The sequence below is a fragment of the Cyprinodon variegatus genome, unplaced genomic scaffold, assembly GCF_000732505.1.
Source record: "Cyprinodon variegatus isolate N-32 unplaced genomic scaffold, C_variegatus-1.0 Scaffold135, whole genome shotgun sequence".
Taxonomy (NCBI): domain Eukaryota; kingdom Metazoa; phylum Chordata; class Actinopteri; order Cyprinodontiformes; family Cyprinodontidae; genus Cyprinodon; species Cyprinodon variegatus.
In genome coordinates this window covers 949,040-971,550 of record NW_015150588.1, presented here as the reverse complement: position 1 = coordinate 971,550, position 22,511 = coordinate 949,040, and the positions used below count along the sequence as shown (strand labels likewise).

The window sequence follows — 22,511 nt, the reverse complement described above, 5'->3', positions numbered from 1 at the left end:
CTTTTAAGGTTTTGTGATTGCTAACCTAATCTCAAACCTTGTGCAAAATGACTTCTTTTCTACTTCAGTGTGATATAAAGAGGGCACTTTGTTTTTGATAGCATTTAACAGGAGTTTGAACGTTTTAGAAAACAGTCAGTGTCATGTCCCGATGCCAAAGAAGCACCTTTTCTGCTTCAAATAGAATGGAGAACTCCCTTTGGCAAATAAATCCATGAAGATGAAGCACAATAATGCAAACATTAAGTCATAAAAAAATGGTTGCTGTTGCTTTTATAGACTAGATGAGCTTTTAATGGTACATTTCTCATGTCTGAAAGAGCTTTTGTATAATAGAGGCGCTTGGTGTTTAGCTGTATTGTGAAAAGTGCACCTGTGCTGCTTAACCTCCTTGACTGCTCCAGAAGGGAATGCTGTTGATGATGTACTTTTCTTCCATTAAAAAAAGAGATACAATTTAATTTGATTGCTTTGTAAATGAAAATTGTTAAAATTTCTTTTTTTCTTTGAATAGAGAACTAAAAACACTTTGCTTTAAAACAACGCTGTGTAACTGTTAAAACAAGTATTAGCTCAGTTTGAGAGGTATTAAATGATTTTATTTTCAGGTTAATATACAATACTTGATGCATACAATGCTCCATGGATGCTCTCCTTTTCAAAAACTTCCCTATGTATAGTTTGGAAGGGTCAGGTCCGTCACTGAGTGGGTCAGACATGGATCAGACATATTTTTGGTTCTCTGGTGTAGGATTTAATCTAGATTAGTTTATGTAGCCTTGTCTTTACAAGTAACAACATGACTTTTTCAATCTGTTGGTCCAAAGGGGTCTGCCAACAGACTCATAATGTGGAAGGCTGTTTGGTTTTGATATATTGCAGTGGTGTTACACCTGGAAGTTACAGGTTTGGTTGTGTCTAAAAGTTGCACAGTTTTGCTTTAATAAAACAAGCACAGTAGTTGGCCGAATGCAGACGTCTTGTGTTTCTGCCTCGCTTAAAATGACTAACATCGCAAACAGTTTTTTTTTTTATTTATTTTTTTGTGCGTGTCATTTCAGCAAATAGGTTATGCCATATTCATTCTTTATTTTGCTTATTTTAATTTCTGGGCTGACTCAAGTTTGTTATTTAGTCAAATCCGCTTGATGTTTGTTGCCCGATTTGTATGAAATAAAACTAAAAGAAAAAATATGCCAGATAAAAGGTGAAAACAATACATTGCTCCCTAAATGTTACATTTTAAGAAGGGATTTTATGTTTTCTGTGTTTTTGAAAGAGAAATTGCATCCTTATCTAGTTCTCAAATGTGTATTTTTTTTTACCTGAGGTGACTAGTCAAATAGATGCAAAATAGGTCATTATAAAGAGCCACCTGAAATCATTCAGACGGCCACAGATGGCCCCAGGTCACACTTTGGAAACCACAGATTTTAATGGTCAAAGTTTGTGCTGAAAAATGCATGCATTTTTCTTAGACAGAATACAGATGCAGTTGTAATAGTTTTTATTTTCAGTATTGCTCTGTGACTTTACTATTTAGGCTTTTAATGCTAGCAGTAGTCAAGTGAGTTTGGACACGCTGTGTTAAATGGCACAACTACTTTTCAAGTAATAATAATATGCTATTTTCAATGGCCTGAATATTGAGTTAATTAACATTTTTCCCGTTTCAACAAAACCATTAGATAAGTTAATAAATGTAGGTAACTCTAACAGCAATTCAAGAAAAAGAAACAGTTCTTGACAAGGGTGAATATATTAGGAAGATGTTGAGTTTTCTGTAGAAGTTTTTTTTTTTTTAGCATAGTTATAACCCTGGATTACAAAATGTTTCATTATTTTTCCCACATTCAGGTGTGGTATAAAGCACTATTTTTTTTCCATTCATCAGAACTAAATCTAAAACAGTTGGTCACGTAAATCTCCGACTTAAGTTTCAGCTGGTTTGATGATCATAAAGAAGTCTTTTATTGTTTGGCCAAACTGAAACCCTTCTTTTTTGGTACTCATCAGTCCTTATTTTTTTGATTAATGTGTACAACAATTTTGGACGTGTTTAAATCTAGGAATCTAAGATAGACATGCACCGATTGATCGGCTTCGATTTCCTTTATTTTGGAACATCAGTGATTGTCCAATACTCCCTACCTCTGTAAAAGACTAAAAAAATCAGCCCATCATGCTCTAAACATTGATTAATGTGTTATTTTAGAACAGCTGTGGTTTCTTGGGTTCTGATCAATGTTTTACAAGGAAATATGTTGAAATATAGAAGGTGTCCTGTGATCTTGGAACAAATTAGTCAAAATTGAGATTTCTGGCTTTTTAAAGATCAGTGATTGGCCAGAAACTTGCAATCAGTAAACCCCTGATTTAAGGCTGTCGGAAAGTTATTTCTGATCAGTGGATCAGCTGTGGAAATGGACACTTGAAAGTGTCTTGGGACAGTTGATTGACAAAAACTTGCCCAAAAAAATCATGCCCAAAACATTGTGCAGCTTTATGCAATGGGGAAAAAGTTAGGCAACAATGGTAAATATTACAATAACGATATGGCTTGTGTTAAATAGTCAAGTACTTAGCTGTGTCGGTGGATTTCTGCTCTAGGTTGACTGCTAACATGCCTAGCTTGTCTTTTCGTAATAATTTTACCATCAGTTTATAATCTAAACCATTTGTAAGCCACAACAAGTTTCATCAGATCTAATACTTGTGTAAAAAGCCCAACTACATTGAGCTGAAATTAGTACCTCCTATTTATTCATTTTAAAGAGATGTTTTTACTTAATAGATCTTTTAAAGCCTGTTTTAAACTTTTGGTCTCACTTTTCATTCAAGGAGTTCTGTACAAAACAATAACATATGTTCATAAATTTTAATGTCTAGTATGTGACATCCACTGGCAAAACTGTTTCTTAGTTTGCGATAGACAAGTTTTATAAAAAGCTTGGTTGAAAGCTGTCCTGTCACCCTCTTTTCTTTCTCTTTATTTAGTCATGCATTATTCTTTAAGGACAGATATATTTAAGTACAGTAGATGAGCATTTACAGTAACTTGCCTGCCCTGCGGTTCTAAATGTGACACACTGGGCAGCTTGTGTAATGTGTGTCAACCGACTGGCTGTAGCTGACTGAGAACAATGGGTCAGTGTCCTGAGGAAGCTGCATATTCTTCTGTTAGGGTCCATCAGCCCAGCTTCTTATCTCAGGAGCTGTGGTGAGGATGAAGGGCAGCAGAAAAACATGACTACTGATCATCATCCTAGCTGCTGATTGTATGCGCCGCTACAGTGCCATTAATATATTTATATATTTTATAAGCAGGTGTTTCTTATCTATCTACTAATGTGCTCTGGTAATATGTTTCTTTGAGGAAATAAAAAAACAAGTGGTGATGTTTTCTGGTATTTTGGTTTCATTTCATTATTTTCTATAAAATGCTCAAGAGAGTAAATGAAAGAGATGATGGTTAAAAACCAGAACTTAGTTTCCTGAAATGACAATAACAGGAAACCCATGGAAGTCACACACATGATCCATGTATTTTCTCTGATACTCCCTAACAGTACAGTGTGTTTTTAGGTTGTTTACCTGAGACAAGAGGTCCTCTAAAACACATATACCGGTAGTATAAAAGGGGAAAAGAAGAACACTTTTAATCTCTTCTTGACAAGATAAGCAGTTAGGAATTTTAAAAGTGTCTGCAGCTTATGTTGATCCTAATCCAACATGAGATTCAACACATTTTTATCTCCACTGTTTGCTCAACCATCCTTTGTAGTTTGATCATCAATACCAACCTGCAGGTTTCAGTCAGGTCAAGCTAATGTGTGGGATGCAGAAATGTTTATTCTATTACATCAACGTGCGATAATAGAGCATAGTCTCTATTAAACAGGGGTGCCAAAGTGTGGCCCCTGGGGGACAAAGTACACATTTGAGTCACCAGTCGAGGGAATTGATGCTGATTTACACTTGACAATAATTCTTGGGATGAAAAGTTCCTTGACAAATTTTAACTTTATTACAGTGAGGATTGTTAGCAACAACTCCAAGTAATAATTCTTAATTTGTCATATTAATTTTATAGTCAAAAAGACCAAAAGCTCCCTTGCACATAAAGGCCAACACACCCTGTTCTTGAACATAGAGCAAAATATAAAAAGAAAATGTGTCCAAAAAAATAGACATTCACAAAAAAATTAAAAAGACAATTACATTTAAATTGCATCTTACCTATTTAAGCAGAAGCAATGAAGAACATTATTTTTGTTCCTCTCTGTCTTTCAGGCCAGTCTGTCCGTCTGGGGATGGGGGGGTCTTGGAGTTGTGCTGTTCTTTGTCACGTTTGGACCTTTTGCCATTTTCTACCTGGCCTTTTATATCTTTTGCTTCATTGGAGGGTGAGTAACATGACCTAAATTCTGGCTTTAAACATTACCAAATCCATCCTTAAAATATTTGTCCGTTGTTTATACCTTTCTTTTTCAGTGGCTTTGCAGTCACTTTGCTGTATGGAAAGATAAACTCAGAGAAACACCTGGAAAAATGCGAACACTCTTTCTTGCCACCAACACAAATTGGTATACAGAAGGTAAGAAACACATCATTAGCAAAACTTTGCACATAATTTGGCCCCTTCTAAGCGAAGCTATCAATCATAATTTAATCACATATTTTTTACCCGAGAAAGTTGGTTATAAGGTCACTTAGTTCAATAAAGTGTTTTTTTTACTTGTCTTGTTTTGGCTTTATCTCTTTCAGACGCTGGATGACATGAAGCTGGAGGTAAAGCCAATAAAGATTGACAGGAGACTAACTGGATCTAGTTTCATTGATGAACCACTACAGCAGGTGTGTTTTAGTCTCCTTTTTTATGGCACTTCCTGTTAATTGCATACCTGTGTTTTTTTATTTTTGAGATTGTGATCTTGAAACACAAAGTGTGATGATGGCTATTGACGGGGAAATGGCTGGGGGATTGATGAAATCTCTAGGAAATAGTTTTTCAAAGCTTGTGTAATTAATTCTGAACTTAAAGCACAGTGAGTGTAGCTATTAAACAATATAAAAAGCCTAAAGTTACATATAATCATGTCATTCAGTTCTGTTAAACTTATAATCAGGAGTCTTGAGGTAAACTGTTTGGGTGTCTTTGTATTTTAAATGACCTGTTCAATCTAACTAGACCTAGTCAGAGTAAACACACCAATACAGTTGAAACCTCTCAGTCACAGCTTGGCTCAGCTTTAGTTGTGTATATGAACAGTCATTCATAAAGCTGATTTATACTCAGAAACTGGGTTGTCTGCGTATGTTGCAGTGAACGCAGATATGCCCCCGCCGCTTCCGCAGATACTCTGGTCCACCTCTCCATTATTGTAGGTGGCCGCAGACAGTGCAGAAGAGAAGAGGCCTCTGATTGGTCAAATCTACATCTGCTCTACACTATGCGTATTTCCTGATCGGTACCTTACAGACTTGCTTTGTTTGCATGACCACCATTGTGGAAAACGACTCGTGAAGTTGGAACAGCTAGAAGAGCGAGGTGTGCGAGAATGCTGGAACCAATTTTCCACCTGGATCCCCGCTCTTTTTTTGCCCTCATGTCCCTCCGTTGTCACACAAACTTGCCCCCACTTTCTCACTGCCTCAGCCGTATCTAGACCCACAGCTAATTTGTATTTGTCCCTCTTGCGTTTTGGCGTGGAATAACATAGCACAGACCACGCTTCAATATTGGACATATATCAAAAATATCTGCGACAAGCTTACTGCAACACTGCTGCGGGAGTATAACCAGCCCTTTAGACTTTGACCTAGGTCTTGAAAATTGACTCGGACTCTTGCCTTACAGTTTCAGTAATTTACATGGATTCCAGCGCATTGTAATTGCTAATCCAATTTTCTTTTGTGGAAGTAAGTTGGTTCTTATACTCCCTACCAATCTCCTCCTATTAGCCAGGAACATTTACAGACTCTGAACCTTTTTCATAATGAACTGTTGTTTCCTACCAGAACCAGGCGTTAAGACTTTGGGTTATTTTAGAACGAAATAAACGTTACTTCCCACTGTCTTACTGTTAGTGAAGGAAATTAGTTCAGAGGTTTGCCAATGGTTCTATGCACAACTCCACTATGTCTTGAACTGAAGGCAGCACCTTTGGCGCGATCCAAAACCGCCCCCTATGTGCTACCCCTTCACTATTGACCATCACTCCCAATGAAGTCCCACTCAAAGCTGTGGAAAGTGCTATGATTGAAGTTAGAGGGTGCAAATAACAACGGGATGCCCTCTACCCGGAAGATGAAAGCTGTGACAACATAGAGACAGCCTGTGTGCATGGCTGTAGCTCTGTGGCGCAGGTTGCAAAGCTCAAGGACTGCTGTTGCAACTGCCCCATATATGGGGCAACAATTGACAAACTACTTTCAACCTCATGATACTTTCTTTATAGTAAGCTTTTACATCTTGAGCTGTATGTGTGTGTAGGGGACAGGTATGAGTCTAATTTCTACAAATATTGCCATTCTAATAAAAATAACCCATAAGAAATGGATAGAAATGTAAAACATGTTGCATTCATCCCCACTCTCCCCTACTTCAAATGGGATTCCACAAATCCACTTATTGACATGCTCAGTGACTGATCAAACAGTGTATCCCATAGAGGATGATAATCCAACTCTAAAGGAGGGAAACTAACACAAAATAACAGGATTATGACAGATGGGGGCACCTTTTCTGTTAAGTTACAGTCTGATACATCAGCTGGCCAGGTCAGCCATTTAGAGGCTTTAAGCTTTAGAAGAACTAATAGTATAAAACAATGCAAATCTCTATTTGACCTTAGAGTTGTTCATGAGATGGTATCCCATCTTCTTTTTGTTTATATGTCAGTACAGGTTTTATATCTTTCATCCAATGTGACTTTTTACGTTTAGAAAAAGGTAGAACATGTTTGTAATTTGGATTACCAATATATTTACTATAGTATTCTTCTACTGTTATTTTACTGTGTTAATCTAACAAAAATGCAATCAATGTTTTGTACAAACAGTTTGGTTAAGACAATACATCTAGTTAACATCTCAAATGTTGTGGATAATGTGTGCACCCACCCTGGTGCCAATCTTAGCTGGCAGTGACTGATTGATTCACAGAACAACAAGGACAAACAGGACAAACAACACATGTATCATTTCTAGAGTAATTTGTTCATTTAAAAGTCACGTTTTGGGACTGTTGGAAGATTTTAGAGTTACCAGAGAGAATCATGCAAAGAGGAGAACAAGTTGTCTCTGTGCAGTTATGCCCACAGCAAGGATAAAACCCAGGACTTCTTTGCTAGACAAAGGTCCTGTTTGGTCTTTTATGTAATAGATTAGTAAAAGTAGCTGATTTGATTGAAACTTGATAAAAAGGAGAAGTGAAGCTTTCTATTCTGTTACACCAAACCAATTAGTGACGCATGTCCAGACAAAAACTAACAACTGTTGCAGAGCAGACATTTTCACTGAATCTGCTAGTGGTTCATCTTAAATACAAATACATCTATAAAAAAAAACAGTTCGGATGAGGAAACTCATTTAAGTGTTTTCTCTTTGGTCATCTTATTTTGTTTGTATTGCTTGCAGTTTCAAAATAAAACTTCTGTACGTTGCTTTTTAATCTGTGTGATTTAAATGCAGACACAGCAGAAACTATCAGATGACAGTGACTGGACTGCTGCTGTATCTCTATGCCACCATCCTCCTTCTCTAACCCTGGGAGTGCACGCTTGGCATTTCAGCTGCATGTGAACCTTGACTTAAAGGCAGCCAGCGTCATATTTTACGATAGGCTGTTATCTTTCTCTACCTGTTTTGTCTGGTAAATTCATATAAAGGCAGAGTGTTTGATAAGTTCCCTACATACTGTGTAGTAGGAGACATTTAATAGAAGAGACTTAGAAAAACGCCATAAGCTGATTTAATATATAAAGGAGATGTTTATTTAACTTTTTGCTCTTCTTTAATGCTCTTTTGTGTTTTTTTTTTTTTTTTTTTTTTAGGTGATCCAGTTTGCTCTTAGAGACTATATCCAGTACTGGTATTACACTCTTAGTGAAGATGAGTCCTTTTTGCTAGAAATCAGACAAACGTTACAGAATGCCCTCATCCAGTTCTCCACACGGTAAGTTAAAGCATATTTTACAGCTTTCTCCAGGCTATAGTTTTGAATCTATTTACATAATATTATGCAATTTGTTTGCTTTGTATGAAGGTCCAAAGAGGTGGACTGGCAGCCTTACTTCACCACCCGCCTGGTGGACGACTTCGCCACCCATTTACGTGTCTTTAGAAAAGCCCAGGATCGCCTCGCAGACAGAGAGGACAAGCAAAGTATGAACACGGCATCGTACAGGCTTCCTGTATTACTAATTTATTGTTGCTATGATACAAATTTACATGGGCTGTGCAAATGTTTTCACACCCTTTGTTTTCCCCTTTTTTTTGTATTGTAGCCATAAGCTTAAATGTCTTTATTTGGAATTATTTGCAACACAAAATAGTACAAAACTCAGAAATTGAAAAAAATATATATATATTTTTGGTTTTCTGTTATTTGTTAAATAAAAAAAACAAAACAAAACTAATTGATTTAGCCACAGACTTTGAATAGATAATTTAACACGTGAATATGCTTACATTTAAACCCCTCCTCTGTAGATTTGACTGGTTAGGGTTGTTGAAAGTGACTTAAACGTTAATCTGACAGTGGTATGAATAATTTGGAGCCTGTTCAGTGATTGCTTTGTTTCAAACTCCATCCATCTCCTTAATGCGCCCTAAGAGTGCATTTTCATGAGGAAGTTTGTTGAAACTAAACTAAAGTGTATTTTTACAAAATCATAGCCTACGTAGAGTGAACTGCTCACTCTCTCCCTCTTAGTCCGCTTCCACTTTCACCTCCATGCTTCTCTACGGTAGCAGCTGCTAGCGGCGGTGCAGAGAGAGCTCACTGCTGAAGCAACTCAGCGCTCAGGAAGGGAGAGGCAGAGGAGGAGAATCCCCGCTTTTTTTGTTTTGCTGTTGGCAGCAATAATAGAAGTTTTATATTTGCCACATTTTGGCCGATGCTGATTTAATGAGCAAGACGCTAAAATCAACTACTCGATATGACCTTTGAGGCCTTTACAGGACAGCTCAGATCAGATTTCACATTTATTTCATTAATTTTTTTCTGTGGTGTTGGAGCAAAAGGGGGTAAATTCATTTGCTCACAAGAATATTTGGAATTTCTTTCTAAAATAGGCTAAAAACCATAAATCTGTATCATTTTACTTCGCAATAATCAGCTTCTTTGTGGTAGCCTATAAAGTATAATCCCAATACAACGCATTAAGGTTTATTTCAGACAAAATGTGAATACAGACGTGATCAATACTTTTGCAAGGAGCTGTAGATAATCGTAGAAGCCAAAAGGTGAATGAACTGATTGCTAATAAGAGTAACTTCTTCACAGGGGACATTACAGATGAGCTTGTTGACTCATTTTTTGAGGCTGAAGTGGAGATGGAAAGAAAAATTTGTAGAGACGTAGTTTGCACATCACACAAAGATGAAGAAGGTAAGCAGACATCAGCAGCATTCCTATGTTACTGATAACTCTTTCTGAAGTTTAACAAAATTATATCAATTTCAGGCTGTATCACTTGAATCTAATATTGATTTATGTTTATTTGTGTATGTTTAGGTTTTCTTCGAGACTTGTGCGAGTTACTTTTGTACCTGTTACTACCTCCTGGAGACTTCCACAACAAAAGCATGAGATACTTCCTGAGGGTGAGCTCACAAACAGATGATACCTGGTTTTAGTGAAAAGTTGAAGAGAACAAATTGTCATGCAACTAGTGCTGGTTATTCTGTATAAACTCTGGTGCTGCAGTGTCTGCAATGACATAGTTGTTTAATTTGCTGATTGTGTACTTAGGAGGTGCTGGCATATGGGGTACTTCTCCCTCTGATCAACCAGCTGAGTGACCCGGACTACATCAACCAGTTTGTCATCTGGATGGTGAGAATCTAAACCAAGAGGAAATCTGGAAATGATTTTAAATCAGTTAATTGGCTTGGATGAACTCCTTAATATAAAATGGTTGGTTTCTAGATTCGGGACTCCAGTTGCAACTATGAAGCCTTCATGAACATCTTGAAGTTAACAGACAAGCCTGCCGAGCTGGAAGCTGTTAAAGACAAGGTGATTGAGGAGCTGCAGTATCTCCGCTCCCTGGACACGGCTGGAGATGGTGCGTTTCTTTGCATTGCCTTGAAAAGCCTTGATCAACTTTTTACATTCATTAAGTAAACAGATAAAGTTAAGATAGGTGTTGTGTTTTATCTGTGCTCCAGACATCAATGTGATCAAAAACCAGATTAACAGTCTGCTGTTTGTGAAGAAGGTGTGTGAGACCAGAATCCAGAGGCTGCAGTCAGGGAAGGTGAGAAAGTGCAGCACAGCTCATCCACAACCAGTTCCTTCCAAAAGTATTCACACCCTGTGAATGTTTTCACTAGTGTCTAAAAGTAAAATTAATTTTTACTTTTAGACCCATCATAGTGTATACTAGTAAAGGGGAAGCCTGTGAACATATATCCACCCCTCTTTTCTCATACAGCCTTTAATAAAATATGCATCAAACAATCACTATCTCAGTGTAAAAACAGTTGCTCAATAAAATGTTTAAAATAACATGTTGAGCAAACAGGTTCCTAAAGAACAATCAATGCACTCTTATCAGTCAGGGAGGATGTTGTAGAGATGTTTAAGTCATAAAGCAGTATTCCAAGTTTTAATTTGTCACATTGAGTGACCATCATTGGAAAATGTAACCTGCCAAGATGTGACTTTGCAGCTTAGCTGACAGGCTAGCCAAGAAGAGCATCAAATGCCTAGGCAACCATGATAACAGTGCAGAGATCTGTTAGTCAAGCTTTTAGTGAAACTGACTTGAATAGAAGAAATGCAAGAAAGTCATAATTGAAGCAAAACAAACAAAAACAGATGGCATGCAGGAGAAGGTGCTCTGAAAGCTAGCAGCAGACATCACTAAACACAGCATCCCCCTGAGGAACATGGAGGTGGCAGCTGCATGCTGAGGGGATTCTTTTCTTCAGCAGGGAGAGAAAAGTCAGCCATAAGACGGGGGTGCTGGTTATAAAAGAAAATTCATTCTGCTTAGTTACGCAGTGCAATGTGTTTATCCAAGTAAATTGCAATAAAATGCATGGATGTTTGTAGTGTGAAATAAGTCCATCACTGTTTTAATTTTTGTTGCTTCATCAGATTTTCTCATCATGTTTCTCTTTCATGTAGGAGGTCGATGCCCTGAAGCTGGCAGCCAGTTTTGGCAAGCTGTGCATTATCCCACTGGACCACATCCTTGTCCACAACATAGCTCTCCAGTTCTTCATGGGTAAACCCAACACTCAGGCGCTAACTTTCACTGTAGTTAATCCAGGACACTTCAGACGATCATCCTTATAATCCAGATTTCATGATGTTGTAACCCCAACCTGGGTCTTTTGGCGTGCTCCTTCCTGACCTCACCATAGATTTTAAGAGCTTACTCCACTTACAGATCCGATTAGCATCACGTGTGAATGAGTATAACAAGTCAAGCCAGGTTTTATTAGATGTTGTTTTGAAAACGGCCACAGAGCAAAACTAAATTTGTATTTCCTTTCCTCTTGTCCAGACTTCATGCAGGCAGCAGGGGCTCAGGCTGAGCTGTTTTTTTGGCTCACTGTTGAGGGCTACAGGGTGACTGCCCAACAGCAGCTGGAGGTGATGCTGGGCTGGCAGAAGGACGGCAAGAAGCAGCCGGGGGCCACAAAGGGCCTTCTGAAGGCGGCTGCACTCGGGGTTTATGAACAGTACCTTTCTGAAAAGGTAGGAGGCTAAAGCATCCTTCTCCAGGTCAAACATATTCAAGCTTTTTGAACTCCTTCTGCTGACTTTACTTACGCTCTTACAGGCATCTCCCAGGGTTCAGGTGGACAAGGAGCTGGTAACAAAGCTAGGAGAGAAGCTGCAAAAAGAAGACCCCACACCTGATATATTTGATGAAGTTCAGAGAAAAGTACTGACATTTTGTGTTTTATTTGCAATGAGACTCTTTAAATAGTCTCCTCCCTGCTAACAAGTCGTGTTGGCGACACCACAGGTGTATGAAATGATGCTACGTGACGAGCGCTTCTACCCATCCTTCAAGCAGAGTCCCCTGTATGTCCGTATGCTGGCTGAGCTGGATATGCTGAAAGAGCCGAGCTACAGAGGATCTGATGACGGCGATGGAGAGTCTTTCAATGGTTCACCTACAGGAAGCCTTAACCTGGTAAGAAAAACATTTTCCTCTCGTTTAGGGTTTGTTTTAATTAAGTGTGTGTAGCTTTTCTGAACTGTTGTGGCCATGTTTGATGTAGATGAGCATTAAATGTTATCTTTGGTTGGTTTTAATGACTTTTCTATGATTTCAGTCTCTGGATGATCTGAACAACTCCTGCCATGATGAATTTCTGCAGCTACATGCCTTCATATCTGACACTGGTATGTTTACTTACCTCTAAAGGTTAAGATTAGTTTGTATATCTTCAGAAATGTGCGTTTCAGTTGAATAATGAATGATGTGTTTAACTCTCTAAGCTCGTTTTAGTTCCATCCTGCATTTCATCTCCAAGTTCTGTTTATCTGTGTTTCACTCTTTGCCAGTATTCTTTACTTCTTCCATTCCATTACTTTCAATGTTTTTTGTTTTGTTTTCCTCCCCCCTCCTTACTTTCCTTACTTTTCCTTTTTTTATTTCATTTTCACACATTTTTTCCTTTATTTTTCCTCCCACATCTCTATTTTTTTTTCTCCACTTCTTCCTTTTTCATCTCATCACCCCTTCCCTAATCTTCCGACTCCTTTTATTTGGGATGTTTTCCCGGGCGGAGTAGCTGATTCTTTTCTTCCTGGCTTCTGGGGTGCCACAGGGGTTTGCAACGATCATGGTAAGACCTACGCACTTTACGCCATCACCGTGTTCAGACGCAACCCAGACGGCAGCGAGGACTGCTGGAAGACGTACCGTCGCTACTCGGACTTCCATGATTTCCACATGAGAATAACGGAGCAGGTGATTCAAGCACTTCGCTGCTGTTTTATTAAAAGGTGCTGCAGCGGTAGCATTTGACGTTTCTCTTTACACAAATATGGTGGATCTGTTTTAGTTTGAGAACCTGACGTCGATCCTCAAGCTTCCAGGAAAGAAAACTTTCAATAATATGGACAGGGACTTCCTGGAGAAGAGGAAAAAAGACCTCAATGCTTACCTTCAGGTATTTTTTTCCAGGATTCTGATGCAACCTGGAAATCAATGAAAAAAGAAAAGATGTTAGATAAGATTTTTAAATTTTTGTATCCCTCCCTCTTTGTGTCCTTCCTTTCCCCCCTGTCTTTTGCCCACATTTCTTCCTTCTGTCCTTCCTTTTTTGATGGGTCCTACCTTCCTTCCTTACATCCCACTTCCATAAATTCCTTCCTTGTGTCCTACACTGGTCATCTCTTGTATTCCCCCTCCCTCCTCTTATGCTTAAATGTTTTACTTCTGTCCTTCTTTTATTTCCTTCCTTGTGTCCTCCCTTCCTTCTATCTTTCCTAACTGTTTACAGTCTCACATCTTCACTACTTCTTTCTTTTTTGTGTTGGTTTCTTCCTTCCTTGTTTACTTCCATCCATCCATGGATGTAATCTGTCACCTACATTAGTTTGTATCTGTATCATCAAGTATAAATATGTTTGTCTGTGTTCCAGTTGCTGCTAAACCCAGAGATGGTGAAGGCCTGTCCAACTTTGATTCCCTACGTCTATGACTTCCTAGAAAACAAGGCCTACAGCAAAGGCAAAGGAGAGTTTGCACGAAAGGTTATTTTAAAAGTCTCCTTCTAAATTTGTGTGATATATAAACTTAGTAAGCCACTGTGTTTTTATTTGGCTTTCTTAATCTAAGCATTATGCTTTTGCTGATTCATCTACAGATAGACACATTTGTGAATCCTTTGCGGAGTTCCATGAGAAACGTGTCCAACGCAGTGAAATCTCTGCCGGACAGTCTGGCAGAGGGAATGAATAAAGTCTCTGACAACATGGGCCGCATGTCTGAAAGACTTGGTCAGGACATCAAACAGAACATTTTAAAGGTCTGAAAAATCCTTATTTAAAACAGATGCTTCTTTACAGCTTTCCTATCCAAAGTATAGATGCACACTGAGCGGATCTGAGATATTAATATTGTGTTATTTTAAATGTTTACATCCACACGTCATACTTGCTTTTAGAGATAAGTTTATGACAGCCTCTTTTAAAAAATTGGCAGAATGATAACATTAAAGCAAGCAGCTCTGGTATTGGAAAATATCAGGATCTGCAGTTATTGAAATTCAAATATCGGATCTAAAGTGGAAAAATGGGGGTCGGTGTATCCCTTGTCCAAAGATGAGATTTATGTTGTTTTTAAGTGTATGAAGGACTATAAGCAGGTGAAGGAAAGCAATCGTAGAAATCATCAGAGTGACGAGGTTGTGTGATAAGCGTCTACGTCAGACATTACTCTATAACACTATGACTTTATAAGATAAAGAAGTGATTTCAGTCTGAGATCAATAGGGACAGAGTTGCATTGTGATTATTTTACTTATTAGCCTGATTTAATAGTCTAAAAGTATGTCAACATTAAAGGGGATGTTTTAATTTCTTCTTTAGATCTAACCAGCACTTTATCAGTGTTGAGCTGAAGGAGCTGAGTGTCTTACTATTCTTCAAAACGCCCCATTGTAAATCTACCTGTTAAGCCCTATGAGGACATAATTGAAATTTCATTTATCCATCCACTAATCCGTTGCTCTGTCTCAGAGGATCAGGTTTAAGAACCAAAAGCTGCTTTTTCTGCTTTCTAAACTTTTACATTTTCTGCATCAAAAATAATATTTACCGGTAGCTTTTCTCTGCTTTTTTTGTTTTATTTAGTTTTTCTGCAGTTTTTACTAGAAGCAGCTTGGATGCAATCTTAACCACAGATTTATTTCAGATTTTATACAAATGTATGTCTCGCCTGCTGTTTGGCATTTTAAGTATTTAGGGTTAACAGATTTGAACTGTACCGTACCTACCTCTTAGTTTTCTAACCGTAGCCTTTCTTATAAAGGTGCCTCCACTCCTTCCAAAGTCCGACATCGACCCAGAACACTGTCGAGTCTCCGCCCAGCTGGACGACAACGTGAGTCTGCACACTGTTCAGCAGCTGCTGCGTTTTTATTACAGCCAAGATTCCTTGTAAATCAGTGAGACCTTTTACCTGCATTCCCAGGTGGATGATAACATCCCCCTGCGAGTCATGCTGCTGCTGATGGACGAGGTGTTTGATCTTAAAGAGAAAAACCAGTGGCTGCGCAGAAACATCAAGAACCTGCTGCAGCAACTCATCAGGGCCACCTATGGAGACACTATAAACAGGTGGGAAAATGTTAAACCCTCAAAGAATATGTCCACTAGTAAAACAGAAAAACTGTAACACCTTATGTTTTCTTTTTGAAGGAAAATCGTTGATCATGTGGACTACATGACCTCTCCAGAACAGGTGGCGGATTATGTGAAAAAGTTCAGGTAACCTGTTCCCTCTTTGCTGCCAATGGGTCTGAATTTCTGGAGTAACTTTGATTCATGTTGAGTTTTTTTTCCATACCTGTTCAGGGATTCCTACTGGCCCAATGGGATTCTAGCAGAGACTCCACCGCGCCGGGACAAGTGCATCCGCATGCGGACACGTGTAGCTGCCAAAACCAGCCTGCTTGGCATCATGCCAGGTGAAAACTACAACACAGCTTGTTGTTTTTTTTCTCTTTCTATGTAGTATGTTCTAAAGTTATACACACCCAATAATGTTTGTTTTACAAAATGTTGATTAAGTAGGATAGTATTTCACCCTCTTTGATTCCCTTAAATAAAGTCAGTGCAGCCAACTTTCTGCGAGGCCTGTGGGAGAAGGTGCTCTGATCAGACCAAATCAAAATCAACATAGAAAACAAGGATGGTGTAAATCTAACACCAACCATCCTAAACACACTATCTCCCAAGGGAAGCAGTGGCAGCAGCATCATACTGCGACAATGTTTTCCTGTGACCAAAAGGCTGGCCAGGATGGATGGGGAGTTCAGTCTGAAGCTCATGTTTATCTTTCCAATAGGACAATAGTCCCACATATGCTGATTGAGCTACAGGGGATTGGTTCATAGGTTTGAGAACAGCCCAGTCAAATTTCAGGACTCATTCAAATCTGTTCCTAAGCTTGAATTAGAGCTCAAACTAACAAATATTTTTATGAGTGATCTGTTGCCTTTTTTTTCCTCAACTGAATAATAATCAGATTGCTAAAGCTGCCAATAGATTCCTTTTATGGAATTTGAACCAACTTAAACTAATTTGAGGTGTTCTTGAAAGAGCATCTTTACAAATAAAGAAGATTTGTTATCTTAAATGTAAAATCTATCTTTGTACAGTTTTGGCTTAATTCCTCAAATTGATTCATTGCATTAAATCTGATCAATTTTGTACAGCTCTAGCTTAAATTCTATTGTTGAATTTGTTTCTCCTTTCAGTTGGACAGATCCTGAGCTATTTGATGAAGAAATTCAGTCTTCTAAACTAGTAGAAACTAAGGCTACGTTCACACTGCAGGCCTTGATGCTCAATTCCGATTTTTTTTTTTAAATCCGATTTTTTTTGCGTTGCCGTTCATATTTCCAACTATATGCGACTTGTATGTGATCTCCTGTGTGAACTGCAGTCATACAATGCAAGTGTCCCACATGCGCAGTAGAGGACGCAATGACGTCACAGGCCAGCTTTCTTTTTTTTTTTTTTTTCGCAAATAAACATGGATGTTAGTGCCGGCGAACATCTAGAGGTCTTTTCCAACCATAAAAACACAATCTTTTCAATATGGTTAAACATAGAAACTGCTCTGTGCATCATCATCTCCCATGGTTGTTGTTTTTCTTGCCACTTCTGTGTAGCAAGACGCATAATAGTGACGTTTCTCGCGTATTGATGACGTTCAGGTCGGATTAATCTGACTTGGCCGTTCAGACACAGGTCACATTTGAAAAGTTCAATGGCCTGGGTCGCATTGGAAAAAAATCGGATGTGTGTTGTTCAGACTGCCATGAAAAGATCAGATCCAGGTCACATGTGGGCAAAAAAATCGGATTTGGGTCACTTCAGGCTGCAGTGTGAACGTAGGCAATAAGAACCACTGTTCTACAGATTATAAAGTTATTTGACTGAAACAAAATTAAACAGAAGACTCAGTTGAGTTTTAGTTGTTAAAAGATTTAAGTTGTATATTCAGGGTTTCTGCGGGTCATTAAAAATCATTAAAAGTCATTAAATTATTATTGTTTAAATTAAGGCCTTAATTTGCATTAATATTCATTAAATGTGTTTATTGTGGCATTTAAAATGCTTTATTAAAAAAAATTTTTATAAAAACAATTTCGTCAGACATGATATATCATGATATATTTGCGTGGAACTGCTTCTGGTTGATCGCAAAGCTGTATGTTCAGAAAAGAAGCTTTAGTCAGAGAAAAAGCTAGAGAATGGGGGGGGGGAAAGCAAATTTCAACAAAAGGGGTTTGAAAACGAGGAATTCGGGACCTTACTGCAGCCTGTCAAGGGGTACCTGTTGGTGGCATTAAAATTATTTCTAAGAGCATTAAAAGAGCATTAAATTTGAGTTATTCATTCCTGTATTAACCCTGATATTTTATATAGCATTATGCAGTCCTTGGATGTTTATCTGTCAGATGAATTGCTACAGAAGAAATTCGCACTTGACGAAGATTGCTTCGTATTTTAAGCTTTTAATTTTTTCCTTAATTCTCCTCCATGTTGTGTTGTACTCTGTTCAGACCTTGGACATGTTTTTATCTCCCTCATTACTTTTATTGTCCTAATTCATTGTTGATATAGATGTTAAAATGTTTCTACTAACTGCCACATGTTTCCTTTATTCTCCTCAGATGAGCTGAAGCACATCATCGGAGCGGACACCACAAGGAAGGGCATCCTGCGCGTCTTCGACATGTTTCAGCATCAACCCATGAACCGGCGCCTCGTGTACGTGTTCCTGGAAGGCTTCCTGGAGACCATGTTCCCTCAGTTCAAATTCCCTGAGCTGTTTGTCAAGCTGCACTCCCGCTCGCCACGCATTCACAGATACAACCAGAAACTCAAATGCTCCTCTCTGAAGAGGTGACAGGAAAGCTCGGCGGCAGGAGGACAAAGGCCGGCGACAGACGCGCAGAGACTCCAGAGCTGAAAGTGAGGGTGTGATGTGTTTGACGGCTGCCATTAACCTGCCCTCACGCTCCTAACAGGCAACACACTCCTTATCGGTTCCACTGAGATGTAACCGAAGGATGAGCAACTCTGAAAGAAACGTTCGAACGCGAAATATTTCATTTGCACCAAGAGGCTGAACATATCAGTCTTTTCTTTAGTTTCTATAATTTTTTTTCCCTTTTTGGACTTTTTACTTGTGTTAAGCTTTATGGTGGCCAGCCAATGCTTCTTTCTTGTGGTTCAGACTAGCAGGTAATAAAACACTGCTTTGTTTTTTTTTTACTGCAGGATTTAATAGAGAAAACCCACACCTTGCCTTACTTTCCCGCTTCAGTCCTCTATGTTGTGGAGCCACAGAGCTGTAATCAAACATGCCATCATGCAGTAAAATCTCTGAGCTGCAGAGATTTTTTTTTTTTTTACATTGCAACCAAACAAATGTCAGATGCACTGGGTTTAACGAAGCGCTGTCCTGCAAATGTGAGCAAACAAGAGTAGCTTTTTTTTTTTTTTACCTGCCACCATTTTACCTTCTCTTGATGGACGGCCCACATCCCCTTTAATGCAACTGTCATAACCTGTGACAACCAAAGCTTACGCTGTCTGTGTGTGGACCCTTTCTATTGCAGATCAGGCAAAGAAATAATTTAATGAGCTACAAAGTGAGAATGGGAGCAACGTGCACTGCATTTGGGTTGCTTAGGTTTTTGTTTTGTTTTTTAAATGTGTGTCTGCGTGTGTTGAGCTGGAAGAGGCACCTGTGTTCATTCAGAAACAGTGCTGATGTCAGAGAGAACCAGCCTTAAATCTATATATATAAACAGAGTATACTGACCAAGAGATGCGCGGCAGAGCGAGCCCTCCATCACACCATTGGACTTTATACGGAAATTAAAAGGAGAAGTGGAGATATTAACCCTAATCACTTTTATTCTTAGAAAAAAAATCTTTGATTCGGTGCAATATATTTTTGTGTAATGCATGTGCATTTTGATTTATGGTGTAATGAAATTAGTCATAATCTTTTATAAGGAGAAAACGGAAGGATATCTCCTTAGCCCAACAACTTAACATTCCGTTGTTGTAAAACGTTTATTTTACAGACTTGTTTTATAAGTCTGACTTTATTACTTTTTAGTTTTTTTTTTTTTTAAATAATGTCTACATAATCCCATGCTCACTATCACAGAACATCTGCTGTGGGTAGTAGTCAGTGGTGTCGTACAGCTGCTTCTTTTTAATCTCCCAAATGTGTTTGATGCACATGACTGTCATGCTGGGTGTAGAGATCATGTGACCTGACTTCCTCCACTGCCTGTTGTGTGTGTGAAGCCCCCACCCACAAATTCAGGTCCGATTAAATCACAGAAGAGTTTGTGGTCGATAGGATCACTGCTAATTAGCACTTACTGTAGCGACTGTTGGTGTCTTGGCCCCGACCCCCCTTCCACCGCTGGGATTTGTGTACACTGAGCAGCCCCGATGGACTCTGATTGGCTGAGCAAGAGGGACATGAAGCATCTCTTTTTTTGAGAGGTGATGTCACCTTTTAACTTCTTGCACATCTCCATGCAAGAAGTTTTTTGTTTTGTTTTTTGTACACCAGTATATATGAATATATCATACTGAAAATGTGTGCATATCTGTGTACATGATGTGTTAATAGTGTGCCTAAATGTACTGTCAACTCTATTTTCATATTTTTCTTCACCTAAGAAGAAAGGGGGAAAAAAGTCAATCAGAACATGATCATTTTACGTGACTGAAAAAAAGGCTTTGGGATCTTAGTTTTTTTGGCATCATACTCAAACTTCTCCTGGTGAGCACTTGTGCTCAAATCAGTATAACACTAATAAAAGGTAACTCGGGCTAAATGAGCCATAGTTGCTTTTGTTGCTGTGTGTTTTCTTTCTTGAGGTGCAGGTTTGTTCCCCTGCTTCCCAGGAGAAGCTAAGGTAAGATATCTGCTCTGCAATAACCTGTATTAAACACCCCTTCAGACACTTTATTCTAAAGCTTAATCATAAAAAGGAACAATGGGTAAATATTGAGCACAGATTTATGTAGAAAATGTATTTCAAAAGGTGCAAACTGCTGTGAGTTGTCACCAGATGTTAAACACCTCAGGTCCATGCATGCAAAGGAATAAGATCAATGTCTCTTATGTTAACCAGCTAAAAGCAGGTGCTGCTCCAAGGAATTTCACACAAAATCATCGGAAGAGCAAAGAACAATGGACCTTTTATGCAGCGCTTCAGAAAGACCTAAAATTAGCAATAGGTACAATAGTTTCAAAGAAAACAAAGACTCCATAGCTGAATAAAAAGAGGGTGGACTCATTCTCAGAACTTGCTGATCAACATTTAGGCAAGCCTGTGAAACATGTAGAGAATAAGACCAGAGGAGGTTCCAGTGAAAGATCAGATTGACCCCTAAACCACTAAAGAAAAATGTTTGGTAAAATGACATCATGGAAATGCATGGACCAGTTTGTCAATACTGTACCGTCACTGGTAACAGAGGCTTTTAGACCAAATACTAAACAAAATTTAAGTAAATTAAGTATGTTAGCTACCAATCTTCAAATCATTTGTGGACAGCTATGGTTTATCTCTGTGCATGCATGGACTGCTAACAATTGGGTAACTTTTTTTTGTCACATTTACTTTTTTTTTAAAGGCATATATTGCTGTCTGCTTCAAAATGTCTGGAGAAGGAGAGGAACCATCATTCTGGCATATTTACTTATTTATAGAGGATGCAATACAATAAATAACAGGCACATTATGTTGATTGCAGCTTTTAGCCTGCTGGTGGTGATGCAGCATCAGATGTGTCTGCAGATACTGAGTCTGTTAGTTAATCCACATCAGAGTTTGGTCCTGCTAAAATCTGCAGCTCTTCATTCATGCGGTTTTCTTCTGCGATTTTCCCACCGGATCGGTGATGATTACTAGTCCCCACGCGGCCACACCTGGCAGAGAGTCACAGGAAAACTTTTGCATTTTCAGATTATAACGTGAAGAAACGTATCCAGATTTGGTCATGGCTTACATGCAGCGAATGTGATCTGCGCCACCGTCCCCATTGATGTAGGAGCCCCCTGCCGCATCACCCTCCGAGCTGCGTGAAACACGTAAGCTCCAGACAGGATTAGTCCTCCTCCTGAGATGAGTCTGCAGCCAAAGCAGTTCTTAAACGCCTGGGTTGACTTGGACGAAGCGACGGCGGACTCTGGAGCTGTTGACATTGTTAGCGTAGCGCTGATGTTACAAGCTAGGGATTAAATTCTGCATCGAGTTCAAATCAAAACTCGCGTGTCTGAAGAAAAATCGCTTCTGGTTTTCAGTTAAAAAATTAGCAAGATCAATTATGTATGATAGTTTCCAAAATCCGCAGTAATCCTTCTTAGAGAGAAGAGCGTAACGAGGGAAAGGTCGACTTTAAACTACTTCCGGGGTAACAAAGACTGTGATGTATTTAGCTTCCGTTCTGCTTCTTTTCAAAATAAAAGCATTTTGCGATCTATACAAACTAACGTGATAACTCTCGATCTTAAGCTACGTTAACACTGCAGCCTGAAGTGACCCAAATCCGATTTTTTTTTTTGCCCACATGCGACCTGGATCTGATCTTTTCATGGCAGTCTGAAAAACTCAGATCCGATTTTTCCCAATGCGACTCAGGCCAATTGGCTATGTGGTCCTGGATCCGATACCAATCCGATCTTTTCAAATGCGACCTGAACGCCATTAGTAACCGACATAGGTCACTATTCTGCTTCATGCTACACTGAAGCGTCAATAAAAACAAACATCATGGTGGACGATGATTCGGAGAGGTGTATTTTTTTTTTTTTTTTTTACCATATTGAAAAGTGAGGTTTTAAAGTTTGGAAAGATGGCTAGATGCGCTCCAGCACTACATTCATGTTTACTCCCGTAATACCACTTTTGAATTTTGATATAATAAAATTTGTTTTTTTAACGGGGGATAGAGAATCAAATTATGGTAATAACAATATAATTCTTTTGGCCAAATTTTTCATACATAAGTGTCGATTTCAAAAAATTACCCCATC

The 22,511-nt window shown here is 38.8% G+C and overlaps 2 protein-coding genes across 3 annotated transcripts in view; one reads left to right on the top strand and one right to left on the bottom strand.

Moving 5' to 3' along the window:
• snx13 (sorting nexin 13) overlaps nucleotides 1-20,334 on the top strand; it is a 28,721-nt gene extending 8,387 nt beyond the window's left edge. Inside the window, exons 2-25 of one of the 2 annotated variants that reach the window (XM_015376504.1) lie at nucleotides 4,294-4,406; nucleotides 4,495-4,597; nucleotides 4,768-4,857; nucleotides 8,058-8,179; nucleotides 8,270-8,388; nucleotides 9,512-9,616; nucleotides 9,743-9,831; nucleotides 9,980-10,063; nucleotides 10,157-10,295; nucleotides 10,399-10,487; nucleotides 11,363-11,462; nucleotides 11,745-11,938; nucleotides 12,024-12,128; nucleotides 12,213-12,383; nucleotides 12,526-12,595; nucleotides 13,024-13,166; nucleotides 13,261-13,368; nucleotides 13,844-13,954; nucleotides 14,068-14,229; nucleotides 15,234-15,305; nucleotides 15,396-15,541; nucleotides 15,623-15,691; nucleotides 15,779-15,891; nucleotides 18,109-20,334. In XM_015376504.1, the coding sequence (XP_015231990.1) occupies nucleotides 4,294-4,406; nucleotides 4,495-4,597; nucleotides 4,768-4,857; nucleotides 8,058-8,179; nucleotides 8,270-8,388; nucleotides 9,512-9,616; nucleotides 9,743-9,831; nucleotides 9,980-10,063; nucleotides 10,157-10,295; nucleotides 10,399-10,487; nucleotides 11,363-11,462; nucleotides 11,745-11,938; nucleotides 12,024-12,128; nucleotides 12,213-12,383; nucleotides 12,526-12,595; nucleotides 13,024-13,166; nucleotides 13,261-13,368; nucleotides 13,844-13,954; nucleotides 14,068-14,229; nucleotides 15,234-15,305; nucleotides 15,396-15,541; nucleotides 15,623-15,691; nucleotides 15,779-15,891; nucleotides 18,109-18,344 (2,853 nt within the window). In that variant the 3' untranslated portion in view covers nucleotides 18,345-20,334. Of the gene's footprint in view, nucleotides 1-4,293; nucleotides 4,407-4,494; nucleotides 4,598-4,767; nucleotides 4,858-8,057; nucleotides 8,180-8,269; nucleotides 8,389-9,511; nucleotides 9,617-9,742; nucleotides 9,832-9,979; nucleotides 10,064-10,156; nucleotides 10,296-10,398; nucleotides 10,488-11,362; nucleotides 11,463-11,744; nucleotides 11,939-12,023; nucleotides 12,129-12,212; nucleotides 12,384-12,525; nucleotides 12,596-12,987; nucleotides 13,167-13,260; nucleotides 13,369-13,843; nucleotides 13,955-14,067; nucleotides 14,230-15,233; nucleotides 15,306-15,395; nucleotides 15,542-15,622; nucleotides 15,692-15,778; nucleotides 15,892-18,108 lie in introns of both variants that reach the window. The other variant, XM_015376503.1, reaches the window with a different exon arrangement.
• Nucleotides 20,335-21,165: 831 nt separating this feature from the next.
• Nucleotides 21,166-21,891, bottom strand: tmem261 (transmembrane protein 261). The gene is made up of 2 exons (XM_015376506.1): nucleotides 21,485-21,891; nucleotides 21,166-21,404 (listed from the first exon to the last, which is right to left on the bottom strand). Exons 1-2 carry the CDS (start codon nucleotides 21,678-21,680, stop codon nucleotides 21,337-21,339), a joined length of 264 nt encoding a protein of 87 aa, XP_015231992.1. The 5' UTR covers nucleotides 21,681-21,891; the 3' UTR covers nucleotides 21,166-21,336.
• Nucleotides 21,892-22,511: the final 620 nt, after the last annotated feature.